The sequence below is a fragment of the Danaus plexippus genome, unplaced genomic scaffold (assembly GCF_018135715.1).
Source record: "Danaus plexippus unplaced genomic scaffold, MEX_DaPlex mxdp_52, whole genome shotgun sequence".
NCBI classification, from domain to species: domain Eukaryota; kingdom Metazoa; phylum Arthropoda; class Insecta; order Lepidoptera; family Nymphalidae; genus Danaus; species Danaus plexippus.
This window is the reverse complement of record NW_026869872.1, coordinates 60251-83886: the sequence shown is the minus strand read 5'-3', so window position 1 is coordinate 83886 and position 23636 is coordinate 60251. Positions and strand designations below refer to the sequence as shown.

The following is a 23636-nucleotide window of genomic DNA, read 5'->3' as shown; positions in this document are numbered from 1 at the left end:
TACAAAGAATTTATGTTTAAAAGATCCTTGGGGCACTTCCGAATTAAGAAAGACATATCCAATTGCTTCAACACTACCTCCAATTCCGCTAAACTCACATTTCTCTTTATGGAATGGAATGTTATAAGTATAAACAAGTTTCGATTCTAGCGCAGAAATTGATGCGCCGGTGCCAATTAAACAATGTGAAGCAAAACAATTGTTAAAAGTAAATTGAACTAAACGCGAATGATTATTACATGAAAATATATGACCTTTACTCACGAAAAAACTGATTATATTATCAACAGATGGGGTGGGTTGGGACTGTGAATTATTTCGATCGATGATGTTTACATAACCTTGATTTTGCCCAACGTTTAAGCTATTGTTTTTATTTTCATACCTCTATTCTGGTACGGGCGGGAATTACCACGCCATGATCTACCTCGCTGTGTGCCACGCCACGTTGGTTGTTGGCCTCTGCTCATACCACCGCCGTGCTGTGGGTGGGCACGGTACCCTCGATATTGATTACCTCGGTAATTATAACGTCCCCTGGAATTTCGAAAACAGGAAACTTTTTTATTTATGCTCATTAAATTGGAATTAGAAGTGGATGGCAACTCCTCATCTAATGCAGATTGAATAGCGTCTTTTAAAGATGTAAAGTTACGCGCTGTAATAATAGTCCCGGTTCTACGATTTCGCAGTCCATCAGCAAATCGTTTGATTGCTTGCTTTTCATTTAAGGGCTTAAGCACCTTATAAGTCTCTGGGTCGTTATCTGCCTGTGAAATAGTCAAGTCAACAAACATTTCAGTGATTTGCTTACCGTATTCTTTGATGGTCAACTCATTCTGCTTAAAATTCAGCAATTGTGTTTGGATGGTCGTAGCAGATTTTTTCGGCAAAAGCTCTTTTTTCATATCATGAATTAAGTCTGAAATACTAGAATAGCTTGGATGTAATTTAAGTTTTGCTGATTGCGATAAACGATTTTTTAACACAAAATTTATTAATTGGGGCTTAGAATCGGCAGTAAGGGTGGTTTCATAATATTCAACGGAATCTATTAATTGTTTAGTTACAGATAAGTCGTCATTCATAACCGGTAACAAACTCAGAGCAACTTTAAAATCAAATTTTTCCATGTTTATAGTTTCTATAGTCTGACCTGAATTACTAATAAATTCTTTCGAATCGGATGACGTTGAAGAGTATCTAACAATATCTTTATACAATGAAAGAAATTGCTGTGAATAATCGACAATCAATTCACTATCGCTAGCACTAATATTACCACAATTTACTTCTTTTTGCAAATAAGAATTTAATGTTAAATATTGGCTATACAAACTATTTGCTTCGCTTAACTTAACAATGTAAATGTTACCCTTTCTACGCTCAGGACCAATTTTCCTTAAGTATTCTTTAATCAATTTTAACTTGGCACAATATTTTTAAATCATCTGCCTGCCATATCAAAATATAAAAACTATACATATTACTAAAATTCATTATTACTAATTACGTATTTTGAAGTTATACAAAAATAATATGAATACTTTAACACTAATTATCTAGTTATTACAAATATATCGCTACATAATATGTATTATTATAATTATATAAAACTATTAAAGTCCGTCTCTACGTTGCATCCCTTATATAGGCATGTTCTGCATTCTGGAGTCACGTTACTCGCGCACTGTTTGGACAAATAACAAATTTTTCTTTCTTGAATATTAACAATTTTTAGACGCGGCTCCAATCCAAAATCACTTCAATTTATGTTTCTTGTTCAGCAACAGCTGGAGAACCGTGTAGGGTAGCCCGTTGACGTCTGAACGATCCACGAAGTACATATTGATGTATACCCTGCTGGACCCAGCGATGATGCATTTTTCGGTATACTCTCCATACAACGTAAATGATAAACAGTCTCATCAACAGTAATATTATAAGAAAAAGAATGTTTGTGGTGGAAGCATGGAATTTCAATTCTTTTATATATGCATTATTTTCGGCAGCTAAAGAATTTTGGTTTATAAAAATGTCCTCCTTTTCTACTTTCGAATTACACATATTTTAAACTACAGTGACCATTATTAACTTTGAACTTTGGCGAGTTTGAATTAACACTTGTCAGTAATTTAAATTAAAGGATCTCGCGTTACCGATGCGCATACTGCGCTGGCAGGGTCGCCATATAAGGACGAGGAAATGAAACGCCCGAATGTTGATATAAGACTACTTTATTAACGTTACTGGTGTGGGTTTTATATTATGATGGCACTAAACATGTGTATATCTAGATAGATACCACAAGAAAATGATTGAAGTTACTAGCCAGTGTGAGATGGCAACGCAATTACAACCTGGACCCTATACAAATAACAAGGAGATGCTGAAGCTCAAGTAAGAAGCTTAAATATGATGATAAAAAAAGAGCTTTAATATACAACATGACAAGCAACTTGGAAGGAAATTCTCTGCTACGGTTTGAACACCAATAAAACATCGATGTGACCTGGAGCGAGTGGAAAAGACTTTACCTGCTAAGCGCGGTTTCGCTGCGAAACTACACGACATGGTTGCTAACAAACGTCAGGATGCACAGGTGATACTTTTATTTTTCAAAAAGCCAGCTCTTGGAGAGTCATGTGAGTTAAGTGAGCATATAATCTGCCACGTAATTTGAAAGCTGGAACCCGAGGCACAGGTTCTAAAGCCACCGGTTCTTAAGATACTTAATTATTTAACGGATACTATAGTTGAACCCTCAAAATTAACAAATAATTTAACTTTTGATAAAGTTCAGGGCCTAAATGTTTTTCATGTGGACTCACATCGTCCCAATGTATATCATCCCAATGTAGGGAAAACGTCCGATGTAATAATTATAATAAAATTGTTCATAAAACGGAATATTGCAGATTTAAAAAGTCCGATCACTGTGGTAAAGTAGGTTATGAAGAGAAAGACTGTTATTTTAAAAATCTATCGGCTCCAAATAGTTCTTATGTCAAACCTAACACAATAAATTCGATGAAAAGAAATCTAAATTGTTAGCCCGATTGATGTGGATCACCAAAATTTCGTAAAATTATTATTGCTAACAGTTTTAAATTGACTGCATATATTGACTTAATAATACTATAACAGTATCAGCGGCTCTAAAAATCAATTTAAAATATAATATATGTCAAACAAGCATAAAAGGTTATGGGCGTCAAATTATAACACCAGAAGGTGAAGCTCTATAGTAGCTTTTGAATTTTGAATTTGAACATAGATGGCGTCGGGGCTAGCACATCGGTTTTGATAGTCTTGTGATAACCTACAAGACACCGACATGATAATAGGGCGGGCCTTTAGTGAATTACCGGGAATATGTGTTACGAAAGCGACGGATACTTTAACATTTTCCTATAATAATAGCACTGTTAATATGGAACTACCATTTTCAAATCATAATGACGTCGATCTATCAAAAATAGAATTAAAGGTACCTCATGACCTGAAAATTGTTAATGGATTAATCAAAATTTTAGTTTATACGGACCAATTTGTCGACAATATGTCGATGGTGTTCTGTGAAACTTGAACGGTCTGAACATAGGTGTCTTGGTAAAGAAATTGATATTCCAGAACAAATAACTGAAATAAATGGTAACCGGGGGTATATCGACGTAAACGACTTAATAAGGGGTTTTCCAATAGGGACGCTTGAACTTTGACAGCTGATTGCGGCCATGTTGTTTGAGTGACAGCTGTCAAATGCAGTGTGTTATATTCATTCCGTCCTCCCAAACCACCATGGCAGGTTACAGTGTCGAGCAGCACGTGCAAATCATAAAATTGTTTTATGAAAATGGGTCTTCAGTTCGAGCAACGTTCCGCGCACTTCGCCCGTTTTACGGTCGCGATGATCGTCCTGCCGAGTCGACTATCCGTCGATTGGTGGACAAATTCGAGTCAACCGGGTCAGTTAACAATCAGTCGGTTCCCGTGCGTCAACGTAACGCGAGATCTGCCGAGAATATCGCCGCTGTGCGCGACAGTGTCCTCGAAAACCCGCGGCAGTCAATTCCGCGTCGCGCACAGGAACTCGGCCTTTCGCAGACGACAACTTGGCGAATTTTGCGTTGTGACTTGAGCCTGCACCCGTACAAGATCCAGCTGACCCAAGAGCTCAAGGTTAATGACCATAGACAGCGCCGTGTGTTCGCTGACTGGGCATTAGAGCAGTTGGAAGTTGACGCCGATTTTGGCAAAAAAATCATCTTCAGCGACGAGGCGCATTTTTGGATGAATGGCTATGTCAACAAGCAAAATTGCCGTATTTGGGACGAGACCAATCCACACGAGGTTCACCAAGTGGCAATGCACCCGCAGAAAGTGACTGTTTGGTGCGGATTTTGGGCCGGAGCCGTGATTGGTCCGTATTTTTTCGAAAACGATAATGGTGTGGCCGTCACCGTCAATGGTGAGCGATACCGGTCGATGATAACCAACTTCTTTTGGCCTGAAATCGAGAATATGGATCTGGACAACATGTGGTTTCAACAGGACGGCGCTACGTGCCACACAGCACACGCTACGATGGAAGTTCTGCACGATCAAGCGCCCTTAATGGAAAACCCTATATATTAACCGATAACATTATTTGCTACACTTTGCATTACTCGAGGTTCTGAATATAAATCGGGTAATATTAAAATCGATACAGATGTGTCAAGATCGGACCTAGACAATCTTCAAAATCTTAAATAAATTTGATCATTGTTTTGATGATCATGTAGGGGTAGGAGATTTGATATAGAAATAAAAATTGAACTAACCACTTAAGTTCCCTTTTATCATCACCCGTATCGTATGTCAATAAAAGAGTGATGAATTTTATGCTGAATAAGTATAGATTTGAATTCGCTTCCTCATTATCAACGATATTTTATTATTTTCAAAAACTATCCCGCAGGCGTTGGAAAATTGAGAACTAATTTTGATTTTATTGAGCAAATATGGTGTAATATTGCGTCGGGACAAATGTTCATTCTTAAAAGCAAGAATCAATTACTTAGGTCACATCATATCGTGTGGAGAGATCCGACCATAGCCAAATAAATTAAAAGCACTAAATGAATTTAGAGAACCAAATAATATTCACGATTTAAGAAGATTTATTGGGTGTAAGCTGGTTACTTCCGTAAATTCATTAAATCTTTCGAGAATAGAATTCGTCCGCTATGTATTTTACTACGAAATACCAATTGTGGAAATGGGGGGAAGAAGAACAAAATTCGTTTATTGGTATAAACGAGCTTTAAAATCTGAACCAGTACTGGCTGTATATAATTCCGAACTTGAAACACAGTTAAACATATATGCATCAAGTCATGGAGTTGGTGGTATTTTATTTTAAAAACAGTTGAAAGGTGAATTAAAACCTATAGCATATTTCAGTAAACAAACCACATCCATAGAACAAAAATATCACTCGTATGAACTTAAAGCAATGGCAGTTGTGTTTAGTATTAGAAAATTTCCTGTATATCTCTTGGGTCGACCTTTTAAAATATTTATCGATTGTCAGGCTCTCAGTAGTTACCGAGGATAGGACGATGATGGCTAGAACTACAAAGTTACAATTTTGAAGTGCAATATAGACCAGAAATACAAATTCAACACGTAGACGCGCTGAGTCGCAATGCTCTACCTTTACAACATATTACAACAGAAAATTGGATTACAGCAGTGCAAAATGATGATCTTGAATTACAAGTCATTATTAATAACATAAATAATTATGAATATAAGAAGTTGTATCTATTAAAAGACGGTATTCTGCATAGAAAAGTAGACGAGTATAAAATCGCAAAAATGTTTCATGATAATGGTCACACGAATGCAACCAGGGTTATTGAGATTGTTCAGAGACAATATTAGTTCGAAAAACTAAAACGATTTGTTACTAAATATGTGAAGGTATGCATTCCGTGTCAATTTGCCAAAAAAAAAAACCATTGGGAAACGAGGCTTTTTAAATCCCATTGAAAAACGGAATATTCCGTGGCATCTCAATAATTTGGTCCCTTGTGTAAATTCGTTAAACCAAAATTGTTACTTATTGGTAGTAATAGACGCTTTCAGTAAATTTGTTTGACTGCAACCTGTTCCTAATACTTTTACAATTCACGTAATACATACAATGAATTTTCTTACGCTCGTTTTCGGACTGGCTACTCGAATAACAACAGACCGTGGGAAGGCTTTTACCAACCAAAAGTTTTCAAACTATTGCACCCTTAAACAAATTCGGCATATATTAAATGCAGTTCCCTGTCTAAGAGCAAAAGGGCAAGTCGAACGTAGTAATCGCACCATTCTTCAATCATTAACAGCGTCTACTGGTGAAAATGAGATAGACTGGGAACAATTTATTCCATAAGTGGAAAAGAGGCATCCATTACAGCATAAACAGCAGTACCCAGAAATGTCCTTTAGAATTACTATATGGATATAAGCCTCGATTTGAACTGCATTTTATACTGTAAAACAAAAAACAAAACTCAAATATCCGAGTTGCGTTCTCAAGCTCAAAAAAATAATATTAACGTTTCTATAAAAAGTAAAGAGGGGTACGATAAAAAAGACTTAATTATACAAAATTCTTTTAGGCGATTTAGTACAAATTCAGCGTAGCATAATAATAATAATAAAAAAAAGGATTAACGAGTGGAAAACTTGTCAACAAATATGCCAGATTTTATAAAGTTGCAAAATATATGATAACGATCATTATAGGGTGAAATCCTTGAATAAAGGCGGATAAGATATTATAATGTTATAGCGGGGGACAAAATGAAAAGTTTCTAATACAACATGTTAGTAGTGGTGATAATACGGACAAAGAAAGTTGAAAGAAATAAGTAAATAATGGTGCATGGTGTAGATAGATATGATGAAGAATTTTAACCATCAAATGTAATTATTTTCGAAAATTATTTATAATTTTATTAAATCATATTAAAAGCTGACGGTCAATATACAATTATTACATAAAAACGATGAAACGAACAGTAAAATATATACTAGTATGTATATACACAAAATCACTTACCGCGTACTGTTCCAGATTTCACATAAAACGACGCACAAAATGAATTTAAACTTACTGCTTGCACTAAAACCCACATACAAAATGAATCTAAAAATTGAAACTTTACATGGACTACATGTACTACAATAACATGCTACCTACAAGTAAAAAAAAGTACTTGATTATGTAAAGTCATGAATTAAAAGAATATTTGAATTATCGTTATAGAAATATATGTATATCTTAAATTAATATAGAATTTAAATATAAAATATTTAATAAAAATACAAAATATTTAATACAAATAATTAAATACAAATGTCATTATCCTGTATAGTGAATCTAATGATGATGATATTTGACTAAGAAAGAAAATGTTTCAGCTATCTAATGTAATTGATATTTTTCTTTTAGTTTCTTTATCATTATTACGTTCACTATGACCGACTTTCTTACAGAAGTTACAAGCTACGGATTTAAAATGAAACGAATTAGTCCTTGAGGATTGAGGCAGAGGCAAGTTTCGTGGCTTAGTTTTATTAATGTCAGGTTTAGGCCGTTTATTACTGCATGATGCACTCATGTGTCCCCATTTATTATACTCACAGCATTTATTATTTATTTATTTATATACCAAGAGAAGAAATAGTTACATAATTAATTATAAAAGACATGTGATGCACAAAGGATAACTTATCTCTTAAAAGAGACCTCTACGAGAAACCCTTTTCATAAAGGAAACTACATAAAGAAGCGTGGTGTACATAGGTACAATAAAAAGAGTGAAGGGAAAAAAATAAAGAGATTTATATATAGATAAGCAAACAAAAAAAAATATAATAATAGAAAATTTTGATATTATACATACATAGATATATACATAAATATACATATATACAAATAGTATATATAAATATATACAAATAGTATGAATAAATAAACATTACATATCAGAAGGTAAAAGTGACAGAAGATGTCACTTAAGTTAATGTTTAAAAACAGGTGTACTTGGTCTCTCTTTGTAAACAGAAAGTGGGAGTGAGTTCCAAAGCTGTGCACCTTGGACAGAGAACGAGTTATGGAAAAATTTTGTATTAAAGGAGGGGATATCGAGAGGCTCCACTATGCTATATTTTGCATATCAGGTTATATATGCCTGAATATAATGATGAAATTTAAGAATACTCCTTGCCATATAGACATCTAATAATTAATTATAACTGGCTATTGAATAATAATAGTATGTAATTTTACCAGACAAACGTTTCGTTATATACTTTTGTTGTTTGACGAATACCTTAACGAATACCATATCCCTAAACATAACGATAATTTTTAAGAATGTGCATTCATATCTTAGAATTTATAAATTAAAAATGCCTATGTGACATACAAACTGTGTGATCATGTGGGTATGTAATTAATCATACATTACATACATTTATTTTATATAAAGAGAGAATTTTAAATCTACCGATTTGTGCGAAGTTTTCAGAACCCCGTAGTGTACATAGGGATCGTCGTAGGATAGACTTGAGATATTTATTAACTATTAATACCAAAAAGACATCATATATGATCTTCGCGCCTAAAAATAAAAATATACCAAATCATGACCAACTAACAATTTTTAACGAGCCAATAAATAAAACTGATCATGAAAAAATATTTAGGTCTTATAATGGATAGCAAGTTAACCTGGCAATATCATATTGATCATCTTAAAAATAAAATATCCCCTTTGATAGGAGCACTACGTAGAATTTCCTTATGTATACCTAATACAATTCGTCCTATTATTTATAATTCTTTAGTAAAACCTCATATCGAATATCTTATTGAAATATGGGGAACTGCTGCGAAGTCTAACATAAAGTCATTACAAACTTTACAAAATAAAATTATTAAAGTTCTTTATAAATATGATTATATGACGCCATCCGTTGAATTATATAAAAAAAAAAAACAAAATTTCTTAATATAAATCAATTATACACTTTAAAAACCTGCATGTTGATTAGAAAAATAATAACAAATAAAACACATTTACAATTACACTTTTAAAAAAAAATAACACATACATACCACACTAGAAAACGTAATAAACTAGAACTTCCAAAAACCAAAACCAACTATGGAAAGAAAAACATTTTATTTGAAGGAGTTCAAATTTATAATAAATTATCAGACTTAATCATTAATAGCAAGAGTTTTCCTATATTCAAAAAACGTGTAATGGAATATGTGCAAAATAATTTATAAGTTAATATAACCCCTACCTAAACATGTTTGTCTAATATAACTACAGACTTTTAAATGTACCCTCAAGCAAAATTATTGTGATTTCTTATTATAAGCGAACTTTTGTGTTCTTTATGAGAAATAAATGTCTTTAAACCGAAACCGATATGATACAATATGAACACTCATACCTAACCGACATTAATTAATTAGAAATTTTGTACATATGTATATATTTGCTTACTGAAGTGGTAATTGGATTTAAAACTATTTTGTTACTATAGATAAAAGTCGATATTGTCTGAAAAATGAAATGTAAAATTAACCTGTTGGTACGATAGTGAACCGCCAAGTGAAGCAAAAATAAAAAAGCGGCATGGCCGTATTACACTTTTCTCAAATTATTTCGGGCCATTTTCGACCTATAAGTACATTTCGCATTAAACTTGACGCCTATATTTCTGGTAAGCAAGAAAAAAGTAGCTCAAGCATTAGCAACTAGACAAAGTTCTAAGTTTTGTTAAATTTTTTCATTCACTGACTGACCCATCATCAAAACTGTAAGGCGCTTCTAATTTATAAAGAAGCTTCAAAATTTTGAAAACAATTTGTGTTTAGTGAATAACTCAGGGAAAAACTAAAATATTTTGAATTTTCTGTCCACTTTTCAAGGTAATCTATAAATATACACATGTAGCTCGTATCATAAGTCAGAGACTGGGCTCTCAGAAAATTCGTTGATAGCACGAGTGTTAGAGAAGTAGATCATACTGGAAAAAAAGAGAAAAAGGAGGTTTTCCATAAAAATAAATGAGATGCCATCGATAACAAAAGTTAAAAAAAAAAACAAGTCCCGCAACACTGTTCTTTCATTGTAAAATTTTGGATCATGTACGTAATACCAAGTCGGTTGATCTTTTCGGTCCCCTCTTAAGGGGCCTTCTGTCTTAAGTTCTCTTCTTCTTCATCCTGGCAATTATCCCAGCATTAGCCAGGGTCTGCCTTCCTGCTTAAACTCCTCCACTTTGCACGATCTTTAGCATCCGCGGTGGTAAGTCCATTGGCTCTCATATCCTGTTTCACGGTGTCCAGCCATCGCTTTCTTGGGCGTCCTGGGGGTCTTGCTCCAGGGACCGACATATCAAGGCAAATTTTTCCGACGTAATTCTCAGGCCGGCGTGCAACGTGACCATACCATCTCAGGCGACTCTCTTGAAGCTTATCCGCTACGTCACGGACTCCAAGACTACCTCGGATAAATGTGTTACGTATACGGTCAGCTCGCGTTACGCCACACATCCACCTCAGCATCTTCATCTCCGTGACGTGAAGCTCCTGAGTGTGCCTGGACAGTGTTGGCCAACATTCGCTTCCATATAAGAGAACCGGTCGGATTATGCTCTTGTATATTATTCCCTTGAGCTTGGTAGGTATTCTGCGATCGCAGACCACACCTGTGACCTCACGCCATTTCGCCCAAGCAGCGCTGATCCGGGCTTGGACATCGTGATCGATGCCTCCGGACTCATGCAGAATAGATCCAAGGTACCTGAACTTTTCCGACTTAACGGCTGGTTCAGGACCTATATGGATAGTGCAAGAGTCCGGGCTTCCGCAAGCCATGTACTCGGTCTTCGTCACATTTAGTTTAAGACCACCGTTCTCAAGCGTACCCTTCCAGAGGTTCACTCTTCGCTCTAGCGTCAACCTGCTCTCATCAATGAGCGCTATGTCATCGGCATACATCATCAGCCATGGAGGCTGTTCCTGGATGTTAGCCGAGATTGTGTCCAGCACTACATTGAACAAGAAGGGGCTAAGAGCCGAGCCTTGGTGAACCCCTACTGAGATCGGAAAGGGTTTTGTATCGCCAACAGCAGTCCTAACCATTGAAACGGAATCGCGGTACATGTCTCTAATGATGTCAATATAGGCCTCAGGGATGCCTTTGAATCGCAATGCCCACCAGATACATTGACGAGGAACGCAGTCAAAGGCCTTCTGCAGATCTAGGAATGCGACATGCAGAGCTCTCCTTTTTTCCCTGTATGCCTCCATCAGAGTTCTGATGGCAAAGATGGCGTCCAAGGTGCCCGATCCTGGCTGAAATCCATATTGACATTCCGAGACAGTACACTCTCGGCGGAGCCTGAGGTCGATCATACGCTCAAAGAGCTTCATGGTATGACTCATGATCTTAACGCCCCTATAACTACCACAATCTTGAACACTGCCCCTGCCTTTGTATATAGGGGTAATGTAACTATAACGCCACTGATGTGGCATAGTCCCAGTGTTCAAGACGCGGTTAAAAAGGTCCGTCAGTATGAGCACACCAAGAGAGCCCAATGATTTCCACGCTTCGATCGGAATATCGTCAGGTCCCACCGCTTTCCGATTCTTCATGCGTCGAAGACAATTCCGAGTTTCGTCAGGTGTTATCGGGGCAATAAGTCCAAGATTAGGAGGTATTTCGGTTGGAAGACTGCACGGATGCTGAGTATTTAGCAACTCCTTGAAGTAGCATCTCCATCTCTCCTTCACAGAGGCATGATTACACAGCAACGTGCCTTGGGAATCTTTGACGCTAAGACATTTTGCGATATCTTGCGTCGCCTTATCCCGAGCTCGTGCCAATTTGTAAATGAGCTTCTGCCCCTCCGCAGTTTCAAGTGTATCATATAATGGTGATAACCTATCACTGCGGGCTCTGGCAACAGCCCTTTTACTGGCACGTTTCGCTGCTATGTACTCTAGTCTGTCTTCAGGAGAGTTTGATTGCTGCCACTTCTTAAAGGCAGTCTTCTTTTCACGAATCACCTCCTGCACTTCGTCATTCCACCACCATGTCTCCTTGTCAATGACCCGTCCTCCCTTAGAAAGGCCTAGAACTCGTTTACCTGCTGTGATAATTGCTGACTGGGCTCGATCCCAAACTTCCTGAGCAGTTTCGGTATTAGTCGACAGATTTGACTCTCAACCTCTGCCCGAAAGCTGGTCTGCATCGTTCCATTCAGCAACCACCACCTGATGCGAGGCTTACGTTTCTCGGCCACTTTCTTTTTCGGGGTAACGACATAGTCCATGACAAGAAGTCGATGTTGGGCCGTCAGGCTTTCACCAGGAATGACTTTACAGTTAGTCACCTTGCTGATATGACACCGTCTGGTCAGCAGATAATCTATTTGGGTTGAATGGGACCCGCTCTTATACGTGATAAGGTGCTGTGGAGTCTTTTGGAAGAACGTGTTCACGACGGCTAAGTCAGACGCAATACAGGTTCTGAGAATATTTTCTCCCTCTGCATTGCGGCGACCATAACCAAAACCACCGTGTACACGGTCAAACGTTTCCGCAGCCCTACCTACGTGGCCATTTAAGTCCCCCCCAACTATGATTACTTCAGCAGCTGGTATAGCACGTAGAACCTCTTCAAATTGCTCCCAGAATGACTCTTTTTCGGACCCGCTACATCCAGCCTGAGGAGTATAAGCACTGATCAAGTTAGTAATCACTCCCTCGACCAGTACCCGCACCCGCATCAGGCGGTCGCAGCGACGATCAACTTCAAGAAGACCATTCCGAAGCTCCTCAGATAGCACTACCGCTACACCAGCTTTACCTGAAGGCGACCCAGTGTATATCAGCCGGTAACCCTGTCCGATGTTCCGAGACTTATTGCCCTTCCAGCGAGTTTCCTGGAGGAACGCACACTGGACCCGACGTCTCATGAGTACATCTGCGAGTTCTCTGCATCGTCCAGTTAGAGAGCCAATATTCCACGTTGCAAAGCGGAGTTTCCTTTGGGGTACTAACGTCTTTAGCCGTGCCCGTACTTGACACGGTAGCCCTTGCCCACTTATCGCAGGTGTAGGGCGATGTGCCTGCGCGTCGTTTATCGGCGACGCCCTAGCCGTACCCAGACCATAAACTTTTGCAACCATAAGAGTGGCGGGAGTGGTTTTAACGGAGCGACTGCCGTCTGACCTCCAAAACCCCGTTTTACGAGTAAAACCAGGAAAGGAAAAGATAGAGAATGGGGGAAAGAGGTTAGGAAGGGGAATGAGGGGGGGTACAGGACACCACCTTCATGGAATGAGGATAGAGGTATGAAAGTGGTGGCTCGAGGATCCGGGGTCGCCTTCTGTCTTAAGTTATAACGTTATTAACTATCTAACCATATCTCATAGTGACCACATTAAAATTAAAAATATTTTATGTTGAAATAAATAGATTGACTTGGCATTCGCATGAAAACGCAATGCCATGAAAAACCAAATTTTTTTATCAGCAAACCAAGTCTCGCAACTCAGCCAACTCGCAATTCCCGAGCGCATTAAGCAATCTTGATTACTAAAATATGTAGTGCTTGTGAGTTACATCGTGTGTATTGATATGAATTATATTTGTCATAAAAAAATTGTAGGTAATTATTAATTATTATCAAATTACAACTAACTTAAATGCGATTTAACAAAAAATCATTCATAACTAATAAGAATTACTTCAGAGGTTCTATCTCGACTGACACATCTGTCGTCCATAAATCTATGTATCTCTTTTCATGATTTCTTTCGGGTTAACCTATATCGGTATGATTTCAGTCATATTCTCATTTATATTTAACTCTGCTATGTCCCGTTTCCTTTCTAGTGATAAACTAGGGATTCGAAAATCTCTAGTTCATCTTAGGGATACGCTTCCAGTTGTGTGAAAATTATTGACGGACCTTAACATGCAACAAGCTCATAAGCTCCATGTCCGTATCCATAATATACATTTTTTTATCGTCAATGTATTGGTTTTTTTTTTAATAGAAGTTTTTCAAAAGCATACGATAATAATATGATATAATATGTGAAGTAGATTAACAACATTATTATACCTTTTCGTAACACAAACAACAATTTACTAGTTTCATTTTATTTAAACATTAAATTTCCATAATTTTAAATTTCCATATTAAATTTAGAAAATTTTCAAATGTCTCGCTACATGATATAAATTAAAACATAATTAAACCAAAGATATGTTAAATAAAATGCTCTTCAATGGAGTATATAATACACTAGGTAAAACACAATGTTATTTCCATCAAGATTCATTTAATATAGGAAGTTTTCGACGTAGCGAAAATGTTTTTGTAATTAATTATAAAACGATAACTAATACACAATTTGATATTTTTTTTAAGAATATTTTCTAAAAAAATTATCAAATTATGTAGAAAATATTCTAAATATCGAAAAAATCCACAGACTTAAAAAACATTAATAGGCAATAAATATATTGTAACTTAACATTCAGGGATATGTTACATAGGCATTTTTAATTTGTAAATTCTAAGATATGAGGGCACATTCTTAAAAATTATCGTTATGTTTAGGGATATGGTATTCGTTAAGGTATTCGTCAAACAACAAAAGTATATAACGAAACGTTTGTCTGGTAAAATTACATACTATTATTATTCAATAGCCAGTTATAATTAATTATTAGATGTCTATATGGCAAGGAGTATTCTTAAATTTCATCATTATATTCAGGCATATATAACCTGATATGCAAAATATAGCATAGTGGAGCCTCTCGATATCCCCTCCTTTAATACAAAATTTTTCCGTAAATCGTTCTCTGTCCAAGGTGCACAGCTTTGGAACTCACTCCCACCTTCTGTTTACAAAGAGAGACCAAGTGCACCTGCATTTAAACATTAACTTAAGTGACATCTTCTGTCACTTTTACCTTCTGATATGTAATGTTTATTTATTCATACTATTTGTATATATTTATATATACTATTTGTATATATGTATATTTATGTATATATCTATGTATGTATAATATCAACATTTTCTATTATTATATATTTTTTTGTTGCTTATCTATATATAAATCTCTATATTTTTTTTCCCCTCACTCTTTTTATTGTACCTATGTACACCACGCTTCTTTATGTAGTTTCCTTTATGAAAAGGGTTTCTCGTAGAGGTCTCTTTTAAGAGATAAGTTATCCTTTGTGCATCACATGTCTTTTATAATTAATTATGTAACTATTTCTTCTCTTGGTATATAAATATATAAATAAATAAATATTAAATGCTGTGAGTATAATAAATGGGGACACATGAGTGCATCATGCAATAATAAAACTAAGCCACTAAACTTGCCTCTGCCTCAATCCTCAAGGACTAATTCGTTTCAATTTAAATCCGTAGCTTGTAACTTCTGTAAGAAAGTCGGTCATAGTGAACCGAACTGTTTTGCTTAAGGACGATCGAACTCGGGTAACGTAAATTTTTGTCGAGAAGTCGTAACTGACATTAATAATCGTGACGTAATTACGGCGGTACTAGGTGGCATCCCGACAGATGTATTAATGGATACCGGTTCATACATCTCGTTAATTAGCTCTGATTTAGCTAAGCATTTTTCATGCAAACTACATGCGTGTGTTAGGATACTGTTCTATATTTATACAATGTTTATTGAAGATACTATTTTATATAAATTATCATTTAAAGATTAATAATCGAATAGTGAGGGTAAGACTTATAAAAGTGTTGCGTCGTTAATAATATATCAAACCAGTGTTTAGTATACAATTATATTGAAATCAGCTTTGTTATATAACTGTTATATGTATAAATAACACTTAAAAATATATTTATTGTATTTAAAATATTATCTGATTTAATACTGAAGGAATTATTATTAAAGAGTAAGAGTAAGACTAAGGTACAAAAGCGGTTCGTCGCCAGTAACGTGTCAAATGTGTTTGTATACCTTTAAATTGGAAACCGCTTTCAAATACCATTTACCAAAAACATTACTATTATTATTTTTATATTATTTAGTTATTTATAAAATGTATATTTTCAATATATATTTTGTAACAATTAAAAAGTAAACATCTTGAATATCGAGTGGTGTGGGTAAGACCTATAAAACATAGCCCTTCACTGAGGCAAGTCAGTTTCACGTCGGACACCAACAAGGGACAGCTTCAAGCGAAAAGTTCTGGATATAGTGAAAACCATTTTGCGAAATACATAGATGAGATAAGTGTATTTTATTGTATGGTTTTTCTTTATAAAAAAACAATAGTTTTGTTAAATGTTAAAATGTACAGAAAATAAATGTTATTATGTGTTAATGAACTATTTTATTTGAAATATATATGTAAATCTAGTTTTCTTATAAAATATTTTAACTATATTTTAACACGTGCATTCCACTGTGCGTGGTTTTGGTGGCGCGAAATACCAAATAATATAAGTACCGAGTACGTTTTTGAATACTCCGGTAGTTATAGGCACCGATGTACTCGTATTAAGCAGAGACGGAGTGTCTTACATTCGCATTGCGAATTCACAACGAATCATTCGGTCCATTAAATTAACGATTAATATCATATCCGATTGTACGGTAGATTTGGATTCATTTATTACACGTCCCCGTCATTAAATTAGTTTTATGTCGGTTGTCATAGTAACCATATTAAATCCACTTATGTTTATAAAATAAAAACAGATATCACCGATGCGTAAGAGTGTGTCAACGACCAAGACTTTATGATTTTCTAATGTCATGGTTATGGAAAATGTAACTGTGTGCTTCATTAATAATACTATCCGACTATGTGGCCGTGTCAATGACTAAAAACTGTGTGATCATGTGGGTATGTAATTAATCATACATTACATACATTTCTTTTATATAAAGAGAGAATTTTAAATCTACCGATTTGTGCGAAGGTTTCAGAACCCGTAGTGTACATAGGGATCGTCGTAGGATAGACTTGAGATTTATTAACTATTAATACCAAAAAGACATCATATATGATCTTCGCGCCTAAAAATAAAAAATTACCAAATCATGACCAACTAACAATTTTTAACGAGCCAATAAATAAAACTGATCATGAAAAATATTTAGGTCTTATAATGGATAGCAAGTTAACCTGGCAATATCATATGATCATCTTAAAAATAATATATCCCCTTTGATAGGAGCACTACGTAGAATTTCCTTATGTATACCTAATACAATTCGTCCTATTATTTATAATTCTTTAGTAAAACCTCATATCGAAATCTTATTGAAATATGGGGAACTGCTGCGAAGTCTAACATAAAGTCATTACAAACTTTACAAAATAAAATTATTAAAGTTCTTTATAAATATGATTATATGACGCCATCCGTTGAATTATATAAAAAAAAAAACAAAATTTCTTAATATAAATCAATATACACTTTAAAAACCTGCATGTTGATTAGAAAAATAATAACAAATAAAACACATTTACAATTACACTTCATAAAAAAACACATACATTACCACACTAGAAAACGTAATAAACTAGAACTTCCAAAACCAAAACCAACTATGGAAAGAAAAACATTTTATTTGAAGGAGTTCAAATTTATAATAAATTATCAGACTTAATCATTAATAGCAAGAGTTTTCCTATATTCAAAAAACGTGTAATGGAATATGTGCAAAATAATTTATAAGTTAATATAACCCCTACCTAAACATGTTTGTCTAATATAACTACAGACTTTAAATGTACCCTCAAGCAAAATTATTGTGATTTCTTATTATAAGCGAACTTTTGTGTTCTTTATGAGAAATAAATGTCTTTAAACCGAAACCGATATGATACAATATGAACACTCATACCTAACCGACATTAATTAATTAGAAATTTTGTACATATGTATATATTGCTTATTGAAGTGGTAATGGATTTAAAACTATTTTGTTACTATAGATAAAAGTCGATATTGTCTGAAAAATGAAATGTAAAATTAACCTGTTGGTACGATAGTGAACGCCAAGTGAAGCAAAAATTAAAAAGCGGCATGGCCGTATTACACTTTTCTCAAATTATTCGGGCCATTTTCGACCTATAAGTACATTTCGCATTAAACTTGACGCCTATATTTCTGGTAAGCAAGAAAAAAGTAGCTCAAGCATTAGCAACTAGACAAAGTTCTAAGTTTTGTTAAATTTTTTCATTCACTGACTGACCCTCATCAAAACTGTAAGGCGCTTCTAATTTATAAAGAAGCTTCAAAATTTTGAAAACAATTTGTGTTAGTGAATAACTCAGGGAAAAAACTAAATATTTTGAATTTCTGTCCACTTTTCAAGGTAATCTATAAATATACACATGTAGCTCGTATCATAAGTCAGAGACTGGGCTCTCAGAAAATTCGTTGATAGCACGAGTGTTAGAGAAGTAGATCATACTGGAAAAAAAGAGAAAAAGGAGGTTTTCCATAAAATAAATGAGATGCCATCGATAACAAAAGTTAAAAAAAAAAACAAGTCCCGCAACACTGTTCTTTCATTGTAAAATTTTGGATCATGTACGTAATACCAAGTCGGTTGATCTTTTCGGTCCCCTCTTAAGGGGCCTTCTGTCTTAAGTTATAACGTTATTAACTATCTAACCATATCTCATAGTGACCACATTAAAATTAAAAATATTTTATGTTGAAATAAATAGATTGACTTGGCATTCGCATGAAAACGCAATGCCATGAAAAACCAAATTTTTTTATCAGCAACCAAGTCTCGCAACTCAGCCAACTCGCAATTCCCGAGCGCATTAAGCAATCTTGATTACTAAAATATGTAGTGCTTGTGAGTTACATCGTGTGTATTGATGATTATATTTGTCATAAAAAATTGTAGGTAATTATTAATTATTATCAAATTACAACTAACTTAAATGCGATTTAACAAAAAATCATTCATAACTAATGAATTACTTCAGAGGTTCTATCTCGACTGACAATCTGTCGTCCATAAATCTATGTATCTCTTTTCATGATTTCTTTCGGGTTAACCTATATCGGTATGATTTCAGTCATATTCTCATTATATTTAACTCTGCTATGTCCCGTTTCCTTTCTAGTGATAAACTAGGGATTCGAAAATCTCTAGTTCATCTTAGGGATACGCTTCCAGTTGTGTGAAAATTATTGACGGACCTTAACATGCAACAAGCTCATAAGCTCCATGTCCGTATCCATAATATACATTTTTTTATCGTCAATGTATTGTTTTTTTTTAATAGAAGTTTTTCAAAAGCATACGATAATAATATGATATAATAGTGAAGTAGATTAACAACATTATTATACCTTTTCGTAACACAAACAACAATACTAGTTTCATTTATTTAAACATTAAATTTCAATATTAGAAAATTATATAATTTCCATATTAAAAAATTAATTTAGAAAATTTTTCAAATGTCTCGCTACATGATATAAATTAAAACATAATTAAACCAAAGATATGTTAAATAAAATGCTCTTCAATGGAGTATATAATACACTAGGTAAAACACAATGTTATTTCCATCAAGATTCATTTAATATAGGAAGTTTTCGACGTAGCGAAAATGTTTTTGTAATTAATATAAAACGATAACTAATACACAATTGATATTTTTTTTAAGAATATTTCTAAAAAATTATCAAATTATGTAGAAAATATTCTAAATATCGAAAAAATCCACAGACTTAAAAAACATTAATAGGCAATAAATATATTGTAACTAACATTCAGGGATATGTTACATAGGCATTTTAATTTGTAAATTCTAAGATATGAGGGCACATTCTTAAAAATTATCGTTATGTTTAGGGATATGGTATTCGTTAAGGTATTCGTCAAACAACAAAAGTATATAACGAAACGTTTGTCTGGTAAAATTACATACTATTATTATTCAATAGCCAGTTATAATTAATTATTAGATGTCTATATGGCAAGGAGTATTCTTAAATTTCATCATTATATTCAGGCATATATAACCTGATATGCAAAATATAGCATAGTGAGCCTCTCGATATCCCCTCCTTTAATACAAAATTTTTCCGTAAATCGTTCTCTGTCCAAGGTGCACAGCTTTGGAACTCACTCCCACCTTCTGTTTACAAAGAGAGACCAAGTGCACCTGCATTTAAACATAACTTAAGTGACATCTTCTGTCACTTTTACCTTCTGATATGTAATGTTTATTTATTCATACTATTTGTATATATTTATATATACTATTTGTATATATGTATATTTATGTATATATCTATGTATGTATAATATCAACATTTTCTATTATTATATATTTTTTTGTTTGCTTATCTATATATAAATCTCTATATTTTTTTTCCCCTCACTCTTTTTATTGTACCTATGTACACCACGCTTCTTTATGTAGTTTCCTTTATGAAAAGGGTTTCTCGTAGAGGTCTCTTTAAGAGATAAGTTATCCTTTGTGCATCACATGTCTTTATAATAATTATGTAACTATTTCTTCTCTTGGTATATAAATATATAAATAAATAAATATTAAATGCTGTGAGTATAATAAATGGGGACACATGAGTGCATCATGCAATAATAAAACTAAGCCACTAAAAACTTGCTTCAATCCTCAAGGACTAATTCGTTTCAATTTAAATCCGTAGCTTGTAACTTCTGTAAGAAAGTCGGTCATAGTGAACCGAACTGTTTTGCTTAAGGACGATCGAACTCGGGTAACGTAAATTTTTGTCGAGAAGTCGTAACTGACATTAATAATCGTGACGTAATTACGGCGGTACTAGGTGGCATCCCGACAGATGTATTAATGGATACCGGTTCATACATCTCGTTAATTAGCTCTGATTTAGCTAAGCATTTTTCATGCAAACTACATGCGTGTGTTAGGATACTGTTCTATATTTATACAAGTTTATTGAAGATACTATTTTTATATAAATTATCATTTAAAGATTAATAATCGAATAGTGAGGGTAAGACTTATAAAAGTGTTGCGTCGTTAATAATATATCAAACCAGTGTTTAGTATACAATTATATTGAAATCAGCTTTGTTATATAACTGTTATATGTATAAATAACACTTAAAATATATTTATTGTATTTAAAATATTATCTGATTTAATACTGAAGGAATTATTATTAAAGAGTAAGAGTAAGACTAAGGTACAAAAGCGGTTCGTCGCCAGTAACGTGTCAAATGTGTTTAGTATACCTTTAAATTGGAACCCGCTTTCAAATACCATTTACCAAAACATTACTATTATTATTTTTATATTATTTAGTTATTTATAAAATGTATATTTCAATATATATTTTGTAACAATTAAAAAGTAAACATCTTGAATATCGAGTGGTGTGGGTAAGACCTATAAAACATAGCCCTTCACTGAGGCAAGTCAGTTCTCACGTCGGACACCAACAAGGGACAGGCCTTCAAGCGAAAAGTTCTGGATATAGTGAAAACCATTTTGCGAAATACATAGATGAGATAAGTGTATTTTATTGTATGGTTTTTCTTTATAAAAAAACAATAGTTTTGTTAAATGTTAAAATGTACAGAAAATAAATGTTATTATGTGTTTAATGAACTATTTTATTTGAAATATATATGTAAATCTAGTTTTCTTATAAAATATTTTAACTATATTCTAACACGTGCATTCCACTGTTGCGTGGTTTTGGTGGCGCGGAAATACCAAATAATATAAGTACCGAGTACGTTTTTGAATACTCCGGTAGTTATAGGCACCGATGTACTCGTATTAAGCAGAGACGGAGTGTCTTACATTCGCATTGCGAATTCACAACGAATCATTCGGTCCATTAAATTACCGATTAATATCATATCCGATTGTACGGTAGATAGATTGGATCTTCATTCTATTAACACGTCCCCGTCATAAAATTAGGTTTATGTCGGTTGTCATAGTAACCATATTAAATCCACTTATGTTTATTAAAATAACAACAGATATCACCGATGCGTAAGAGTGTGTCAACGACCAAGACTTTATGATTTTCTAATGTCATGGTTATGGAAATGTAACTGTGTGCTTCATTAATAATACTATCCGACTATGTGCCGTGTCAATGACTAAAAACTGTGTGATCATGTGGGTATGTAATTAATCATACATTACATACATTTCTTTTATATAAAGAGAGAATTTTAAATCTACCGATTTGTGCGAAGGTTTCAGAACCCCGTAGTGTACATAGGGATCGTCGTAGGATAGACTTGAGATATTTATTAACTATTAATACCAAAAAGACATCATATATGATCTTCGCGCCTAAAATAAAAATATACCAAATCATGACCAACTAACAATTTTAACGAGCCAATAAATAAAACTGATCATGAAAAATATTTAGGTCTTATAATGGATAGCAAGTTAACCTGGCAATATCATATTGATCATCTTAAAAATAATATATCCCCTTTGATAGGAGCACTACGTAGAATTCCTTATGTATACCTAATACAATTCGTCCTATTATTTATAATTCTTTAGTAAAACCTCATATCGAATATCTTATTGAAATATGGGGAACTGCTGCGAAGTCTAACATAAAGTCATTACAAACTTTACAAAATAAAATTATTAAAGTTCTTTATAAATATGATTATATGACGCCATCCGTTGAATTATATAAAAAAAAAAAAACAAAATTTCTTAATATAAATCAATTATACACTTTAAAAACCTGCATGTTGATTAGAAAAATAATAACAAATAAAACACATTTACATTACACTTTAAAAAAAAACACATACATACCACACTAGAAAACGTAATAAACTAGAACTTCCAAAACCAAAACCAACTATGGAAAGAAAAACATTTTATTTGAAGGAGTTCAAATTTATAATAAATTATCAGACTTAATCATTAATAGCAAGAGTTTCCTATATTCAAAAAACGTGTAATGGAATATGTGCAAAATAATTTATAAGTTAATATAACCCCTACCTAAACATGTTTGTCTAATATAACTACAGACTTTTAAATGTACCCTCAAGCAAAATTATTGTGATTCTTATTATAAGCGAACTTTTGTGTTCTTTATGAGAAATAAATGTCTTTAAACCGAAACCGATATGACAATATGAACACTCATACCTAACCGACATTAATAATTAGAAATTTTGTACATATGTATATATTTGCTTATTGAAGTGGTAATTGGATTTAAAACTATTTTGTTACTATAGATAAAAGTCGATATTGTCTGAAAATGAAATGTAAAATTAACCTGTTGGTACGATAGTGAACCGCCAAGTGAAGCAAAAATAAAAAAGCGGCATGGCCGTATTACACTTTTCTCAAATTATTTCGGGCCATTTTCGACCTATAAGTACATTTCGCATTAAACTTGACGCCTATATTTCTGGTAAGCAAGAAAAAAGTAGCTCAAGCATTAGCAACTAGACAAAGTTCTAAGTTTTGTTAAATTTTTTC

The 23636-nt window shown here is 33.8% G+C and overlaps 1 protein-coding gene across 1 annotated transcript; it reads right to left on the bottom strand.

Annotated features, from left to right (window-relative positions):
- Positions 1-359: 359 nt before the first annotated feature.
- On the bottom strand, positions 360-1396 carry LOC133320723 (uncharacterized). The gene has a single exon (XM_061529321.1). The coding sequence runs from the start codon at positions 1131-1133 to the stop codon at positions 360-362; it is 774 nt and encodes a 257-aa protein (XP_061385305.1). The 5' UTR covers positions 1134-1396.
- Between the last annotated feature and the right edge of the window lie 22240 nt (positions 1397-23636).

What these genes read in the sequence shown, in the direction of transcription:
- LOC133320723 (XM_061529321.1), bottom strand. Translation starts at nt 1,133, where the DNA reads ATGGAAAAATTTGATTTTAAAGTTGCTCTGAGTTTGTTACCGGTTATG.